Source organism: Scyliorhinus torazame, chromosome 13, assembly GCF_047496885.1.
Source record: "Scyliorhinus torazame isolate Kashiwa2021f chromosome 13, sScyTor2.1, whole genome shotgun sequence".
Lineage (NCBI taxonomy): Eukaryota > Metazoa > Chordata > Chondrichthyes > Carcharhiniformes > Scyliorhinidae > Scyliorhinus > Scyliorhinus torazame.
Genome location: NC_092719.1, coordinates 122,295,136 through 122,302,673, shown reverse-complemented (window position 1 = coordinate 122,302,673; position 7,538 = coordinate 122,295,136). Strand labels below are relative to the sequence as shown.

Sequence of the window (7,538 nt, the reverse complement as noted above, 5' to 3'; positions counted from 1 at the left end):
GGTGCAGACACAGTGGGGTTTGCCCGGTGCAGACACAGTGGGGTTTACCCGGTGCAGACACAGTGGGGTTTGCCCAGTGCAGACACAGTGGGGTTTGCCCGGTGCAGACACAGTGGGGTTTACCCGGTGCAGACACAGTGGGGTTTGCCCGGTGCAGACACAGTGGGGTTTACCCGGTGCAGACACAGTGGGGTTTGCCCGGTGCAGACACAGTGGGGTTTACCCGGTGCAGACACAGTGGGGTTTGCCCGGTGCAGACACAGTGGGGTTTACCCGGTGCAGACACAGTGGGGTTTGCCCGGTGCAGACACAGTGGGGTTTACCCGGTGCAGACACAGTGGGGTTTGCCCGGTGCAGACACAGTGGGGTTTGCCCGGTGCCTGGTGCAGACACAGTGGGGTTTGCCCGGTGCAGACACAGTGGGGTTTGCCCGGTGCCTGGTGCAGACACAGTGGGGTTTGCCCGGTGCAGACACAGTGGGGTTTGCCCGGTGCAGACACAGTGGGGTTTGCCCGGTGCAGACACAGTGGGGTTTGCCCGGTGCCTGGTGCAGACACAGTGGGGTTTGCCCGGTGCCTGGTGCAGACACAGTGGGGTTTGCCCGGTGCAGACACAGTGGGGTTTGCCCGGTGCAGACACAGTGGGGTTTGCCCGGTGCAGACACAGTGGGGTTTGCCCGGTGCCTGGTGCAGACACAGTGGGGTTTGCCCGGTGCAGACACAGTGGGGTTTGCCGGTGCAGACACAGTGGGGTTTGCCCGGTGCAGACACAGTGGGGTTTGCCCGGTGCAGACACAGTGGGGTTTGCCCGGTGCAGACACAGTGGGGTTTGCCCGGTGCCCGGTGCAGACACAGTGGGGTTTGCCCGGTGCCCGGTGCAGACACAGTGGGGTTTGCCCGGTGCCCGGTGCAGACACAGTGGGGTTTGCCCGGTGCCTGGTGCAGACACAGTGGGGTTTGCCCGGTGCAGACACAGTGGGGTTTGCCCGGTGCCCGGTGCAGACACAGTGGTTTGCCCGGTGCAGACACAGTGGGGTTTGCCCGGTGCCTGGTGCAGACACAGTGGGGTTTGCCCGGTGCAGACACAGTGGGGTTTGCCCGGTGCAGACACAGTGGGGTTTGCCCGGTGCCCGGTGCAGACACAGTGGGGTTTGCCCGGTGCCCGGTGCAGACACAGTGGGGTTTGCACGGTGCCTGGTGCAGACACAGTGGGGTTTGCCCGGTGCTCGGTGCAGACACAGTGGGGTTTGCCCGGTGCCTGGTGCAGACACAGTGGGGTTTGCCCGGTGCCCGGTGCAGACACAGTGGGGTTTGCCCGGTGCCCGGTGCAGACACAGTGGGGTTTGCCCGGTGCCCGGTGCAGACACAGTGGGGTTTGCCCGGTGCAGACACAGTGGGGTTTGCCCGGTGCCCGGTGCAGACACAGTGGGGTTTGCCCGGTGCTCGGTGCAGACACAGTGGGGTTTGCCCGGTGCAGACACAGTGGGGTTTGCCCGGTGCCCGGTGCAGACACAGTGGGGTTTGCCCGGTGCCCGGTGCAGACACAGTGGGGTTTGCCCGGTGCCCGGTGCAGACACAGTGGGGTTTGCCCGGTGCAGACACAGTGGGGTTTGCCCGGTGCCCGGTGCAGACACAGTGGGGTTTGCCCGGTGCCTGGTGCAGACACAGTGGGGTTTGCCCGGTGCCTGGTGCAGACACAGTGGGGTTTGCCCGGTGCTCGGTGACGGCTCCGCGAGCGGACCGGAAAAACATTTCTCAGCTGGTGATGACGTGTATCCGGCCGTTTTTAAGCGCGCGGTTTTCACTCCGAAAGAGAAAATGTGGGAGAGAATGAAGGTAAGAGTGAGGGAAAGAGAGTGTGGGAGGTGGGAGAGAGTTTGGGAGGAGGAGGAGGAGGAGGGAGAGTTTGGGGGGGGGGGAAGAGAGAGAGTTGGGGGGGGGGGGGGGAAGAGAGAGAGTTGGGGGGGGGGGGGAAGAGAGAGAGTTGGGGGGGGGGGAAGAGAGAGAGTTGGGGGGGGGGGAAGAGAGAGAGTTGGGGGGGGGGAGAGAGAGAGTTGGGGGGGGGGGGGGAGAGAGAGAGTTGGGGGGGGGGAAGAGAGAGAGTTGGGGGGGGGGAAGAGAGAGAGAGTTGGGGGGGGGGAAGAGAGAGAGAGTTGGGGGGGGGAAGAGAGAGAGAGTTGGGGGGGGGAAGAGAGAGAGTTGGGGGGGGGGAAGAGAGAGAGTTGGGGGGGGGGAAGAGAGAGAGTTGGGGGGGGGGAAGAGAGAGAGTTGGGGGGGGGAAGAGAGAGAGTTGGGGGGGGGGGAAGAGAGAGAGTTGGGGGGGGGGAAGAGAGAGAGTTGGGGGGGGGGAAGAGAGAGAGTTGGGGGGGGGGGAAGAGAGAGAGTTGGGGGGGGGAAGAGAGAGAGTTGGGGGGGGGGAAGAGAGAGAGTTGGGGGGGGGGAAGAGAGAGAGTTGGGGGGGGGGGAGAGAGAGAGAGTTGGGGGGGGGGAGAGAGAGAGAGTTGGGGGGGGGGGAAGAGAGAGAGTTGGGGGGGGGGGAGAGAGAGAGAGTTGGGGGGGGGGAGAGAGAGAGAGTTGGGGGGGGGGAGAGAGAGAGAGTTGGGGGGGGGGGGAGAGAGAGAGAGTTGGGGGGGGGGGAGAGAGAGTTGGGGGGGGGGGAGAGAGAGAGTTGGGGGGGGGGGAGAGAGAGAGAGAGTTGGGGGGGAGGAGTGCGTGTTGGGGGGGAGAGAGAGTTGTGGGGGGAGGAGTGCGTGTTGGGGGGGAGGAGTGCGTGTTGGGGGGGGGAGAGAGAGTTGTGGGGGGGGGGAAGAGAGAGAGTTGGGGGGCGGGGGAGAGAGAGAGTTGGGGGGGGGGGAGAGAGAGAGTTGGGGGGGGGGAGAGAGAGAGTTGGGGGGGCGGGGAGAGAGAGAGTTGGGGGGGCGGGGGAGAGAGAGAGTTGGGGGGGCGGGGGAGAGAGAGAGTTGGGGGGGCGGGGGAGAGAGAGAGTTGGGGGGGCGGGGGAGAGAGAGAGTTGGGGGGGCGGGGGAGAGAGAGAGTTGGGGGGGCGGGGAGAGAGAGAGTTGGGGGGGCGGGGGAGAGAGAGAGTTGGGGGGCGGGGGAGAGAGAGAGTTGGGGGGGGGGAGAGAGAGAGTTGGGGGGGGGGGGAGAGAGAGAGTTGGGGGGGCGGGGGAGAGAGAGAGTTGGGGGGGCGGGGGAGAGAGAGAGTTGGGGGGGGGGAGAGAGAGAGTTGGGGGGGGGGGAGAGAGAGAGTTGGGGGGGGGGGAGAGAGAGAGTTGGGGGGGGGGAGAGAGAGAGTTGGGGGGGGGAGAGAGAGAGTTGGGGGGGGGAGAGAGAGAGTTGGGGGGGAAGAGAGAGTGTTTGGGGGGGAGAGAGAGTTGGGGGGGGAGAGAGAGAGTTGGGTGGGGGAGAGAGAGAGTTGGGTGGGGGAGAGAGAGAGAGTTGGGGGGGGAAGAGAGAGAGAGTTGGGGGGAGAGAGAGAGAGTTGGGGGGGGGAGAGAGAGAGAGTTGGGGGGGGGAGGAGAGAGAGAGTTGGGGGGGGGGGAGAGAGAGAGAGAGTGTGGGGGGGGAGAGAGAGAGAGTTGGGGGGGAGAGAGAGAGAGTTGGGGGGGGGAGAGAGAGAGAGTTGGGGGAGAGAGAGTTGGGGGGGGAGAGACAGAGTTGGGGGGGGGAGAGAGAGAGAGTTGGGGGGGGAGAGAGAGTTGGGGGGGGAGAGAGAGTTGGGGGGGGAGAGAGAGAGAGTTGGGGGGGGGTGAGAGAGAGAGAGAGTTGGGGGGGGGAGAGAGAGAGAGTTGGGGGGGGGAGAGAGAGAGAGAGTTGGGGGGTGAGAGAGTGGTGGGGGGGGAGAGGAGAGTGTTGGGGGGGGGAGAGAGAGAGAGAGTTGGGGGGGGGAGAGAGAGAGTTGGGGGGGGGGAGTGAGAGAGTTGGGGGGGGGAGAGTGTGAGTGAGTTGGGGGGGGTGAGTGAGAGAGTGTGTTGGGGGGGGGGGAGTGTGAGAGTGTGTGGGGGGGGGTGTGAGAGTGTGGGGGGGGGTGAGTGAGTGTTGGGGGGGGGGGAGTGTGTGTGTGTGTGGGGGGGGGAGAGGAGTGAGTTGGGGGGGGAGAGTGTTGGGGGGGGGGAGTGAGTGTTGGGGGGGGAGGAGTGAGAGAGTTGGGGGGGGGAGAGGAGAGTTGTGGGGGGGGGAGAGAGAGAGTTGTGGGGGGGGAGAGAGAGAGTGTGGGGGGGGGAGAGAGAGAGTTGTGGGGGGGGGAGAGAGGGTTGTGGGGGGGGGGAGAGAGTTGTGGGGGGGGAGAGAGAGTTGTGGGGGGGGGAGAGAGAGTGTTGTGGGGGGGGGGAGAGAGTTGGGGGGGGGGGAGTTGAGTTGGGGGGGGAGGAGTGGTGTGGGGGGGGGGGGAGTGAGTTGGGGGGGGGGAGGTGTGTGGGGGGGGAGAGAGAGTTGGGGGGGGAGAGAGTGAGTTGTGGGGGGGGAGAGTGAGGTTGGGGGGGGGGGAGTGAGAGAGTTGTGGGGGGGGAGAGAGAGAGTTGTGGGGGGGGAGAGAGAGAGTTGTGGGGGGGGGAGAGAGAGAGTTGTGGGGGGGGAGTGAGTGTTGTGGGGGGGGAGGAGTGGTGTGGGGGGGGGAGAGGTGTGTGGGGGGGGGGGGAGAGAGTTGTGGGGGGGGGGAGTGTGGTGTTGGGGGGGGGAGGAGAGTTGTGGGGGGGGGGTGTGTTGGGGGGGGGGGGTGTGTGGGTTGTGGGGGGGGGGGGAGTGTGTTGGGGGGGGGGGGGGTGTTGGGGGGGGGGGGGTTGTTGTGGGGGGGGGGGGGGAGGTTGGGGGGGGGGGGGGTTGGTGGGGGGGTTGGGGGGGGGGGGGGGTGTGTGGTGGGGGGGGGGAGTGGAGGTGGGGGGGGGGAGTGTGTGGGGGGGGGGGGAGTGTTGGTGGGGGGGGGGGGAGGAGTGTTGGGGGGAGGAGGTTGGGGGGGGGGAGGTGTTTGGGGGGGGGGGTGGTGTGGGGGGGTGTGGTGGAGGTGGGGGGTGAGTGGTTGGGGGGGAGGTGGTGGGGGTGGTGTGTGGGGAGGTGGTGGGGGGGGGTGTTGTGGTGGGGGGGGAGTGTGGTGGGGGGGGGTTGGGTGGGGGGGGGTGTGTGGGGGTGGGGGGGGGGTTTGGGGGGGTGGTGGGGGGGGTGTGTGGGGGGTGGTGGGGGGGGGTGAGTGTGGGTGTGGTGGGGGGGGTGAGTGTGGGTGGTGGTGGTGGGGGGGTGGTGTTGGGGGTGGTGGTGGTGGGGGGTGGTTGGGGGGAGGTGGTGGGGGGGGGTGTTTGGGGGGGTGGGGAGTGAGAGGTTTGGGTGGAGGGGGTGAGAGAGAGTTTGGGTGGAGGGGGAGTTTGGGGGTGGGATAGAGAGAGAGATTGGGAGGAGGGGGAGAGAGAGTTTGGGTGTGGGGGGGGAGTGGTGTGGTGGTGGGGTGGAGAGGTTTGGGAGGTGGGGGAGAGGAGAGTTTGGGAGGGGGGGGTGTGGGTGGGGGTGGGGGTGGGGGGGGTGGGGTGTTGGGGGGGGTGTGGGGGAGGGTGTGTTGGGGGAGGGGGAGAGTGAGGTTGGGGGGGGGTGTGGGGTGTGGTTGGAGAGTTGGGAGGTGGGTAGAGAGAGAGTTTGGGAGGTGGGATAGGAGTGAGTTTGGGAGGTGGGGAGAGTTTGGGAGGGGGAGGAGTGTTTGGGTGGGGGGGAGTGGGAGTTTGGGGGTGGGGTGAGTGTGTTTGGGAGGAGGGTAGTGTGAGTGTTTGGGGAGGGTTGTGAGAGTGTTTGGGGGTGGGATGAGAGTGAGTTTGGGAGGTGGGTTGTGTTTGGGGGGGGAGAGAGTTTGGGAGGAGGGAGAGAGTTTGGGAGGAGTGTTGAGAGAGAGTGTTTGGGAGGGGGGATTGAGAGAGAGTTTGGGAGGAGGGATAGAGAGAGAGTTTGGGAGGACGGATAGAGAGAGCGATTTGGGAGGAGGGATAGAGAGAGTGTTTGGAGGTGGGATAGAGAGAGTGTTTGGGAGGTGGGATGAGGAGAGTTTGGGAGGTGGGATAGAGTTGGGGGAGGGGAGAGTGTTTGGGAGGGGGGTGAGGTTGGGGGGTGTGGAGTGGTGTTGGGGGGGGTGGTGAGAGTGTTGGGAGGAGGGATAGGTGAGAGGGTTTGGGAGACGGTAGAGAGAGCGATTGGGAGGAGGGATAGAGAGAGTTTGGGAGGAGGGATAGAGAGAGAGTGTTTGGGAGGAGGGATAGAGAGAGAGTTTGGGAGGAGGGATAGAGAGAGAGAGTTTGGGAGGAGGGATAGAGAGAGTTTGGGAGGAGGGATAGAGTGAGGAGAGTGTTTGGGAGGAGGGATAGAGAGAGAGTTTGGGAGGATGGATAGAGAGAGAGTTTGGGAGGAGGGATAGAGAGAGAGTGTTTGGGAGGAGGGATAGAGAGAGTGAGTTTGGGGAGGAGGGTAGAGAGAGAGTTGGGAGGAGGGGTGAGAGAGTTTGGAGGAGGGTAGAGAGGGAGAGTGTTTGGGAGGAGGGAGAGAGAGAGAGTTTGGGAGGATGGAGAGAGAGAGTTGTGGGGGGGGGAGAGAGTTGAGGAGGAGGGGGGGGAGAGAGTTTGGGGGAGGAGGTGGGGGGAGAGGTTTGGGGGGGGAGGAGGGGGGAGTGTTTGGGGAGGAGGGGGGGGGTGAGGTTGGGGAGGAGGGGGGGGGGAGTGTTGGGAGGAGGTGGTGGGGGGGAGTTTGGGGAGGGGAGGGGGGGGAGTGGGGGGAGGAGGGGTGGGGAGGTGGGGGGGAGGGGGGGAGAGAGTTGGGGAGGAGGGGGGGGAGAGAGTTTGGGAGGAGGGGGGGGAGAGTGTTTGGGGAGGAGGGGGGGAGAGAGTTTGGGGAGGAGGGGGAGAGAGTTTGGAGGAGGGGGGAGAGAGTTGGGAGGGGAGGGGGGAGAGAGTTTGGGAGGAGGGGGAGAGAGTTTGGGAGGAGGGGGAGAGAGTGAGTTTGGGAGGAGGGGGAGAGAGAGTTTGGGGGAGGGAGAGAGTTTGGGAGGAGGGGAGAGAGAGAGTTTGGGAGGAGGGGGAGAGAGAGAGTTTGGGGAGGAGGGTGAGGGAGTGAGAGTTTGGGAGGAGGGGTGAGAGAGAGTTGGGAGGAGGGGAGAGAGAGAGAGTTTGGGAGGAGGGAGTGAGAGAGAGAGTTTGGGAGGAGGGAGAGAGAGTGTTTGGGAGGAGGGATAGAGAGAGAGTTTGGGAGGTGGGATAGAGAGAGAGTTTGGGAGGTGGATAGAGTTTGGGAGGAGGGAGAGAGAGTTTGGGAGGAGGGAGAGAGTTTGGGAGGAGTGATAGAGAGAGAGTGTTTGGGAGGAGGGATTAGAGAGAGAGTTTGGGAGGAGGGATAGAGAGAGAGTTTGGGAGGACGGATAGAGAGAGCGAATTTGGGAGGAGGGATAGAGAGAGTGTTTGGGAGGAGGGATAGAGAGAGAGTTTGGGAGGTGGGATAGAGAGAGAGTTTGGGAGGTGGGATAGAGTTTGGAGAGGAGGGAGAGAGAGTTTGGGAGGAGGGAGAGAGTTTGGGAGGAGT

The 7,538-nt window shown here is 64.9% G+C and overlaps 1 protein-coding gene across 3 annotated transcripts in view; it reads left to right on the top strand.

The window, feature by feature from the left end:
* The first annotated feature begins 1,764 nt into the window (after nt 1–1,764).
* The window catches only part of rad18 (RAD18 E3 ubiquitin protein ligase), a 448,932-nt gene continuing 443,158 nt past the window's right edge, over nt 1,765–7,538 (top strand). For all 3 annotated transcript variants that reach the window (XM_072472125.1, XM_072472124.1, XM_072472123.1), the window contains exon 1: nt 1,765–1,835. In XM_072472125.1, the coding sequence (XP_072328226.1) occupies nt 1,818–1,835 (18 nt within the window). In that variant the 5' untranslated portion in view covers nt 1,765–1,817. The remainder of the gene's footprint in view (nt 1,836–7,538) is intronic.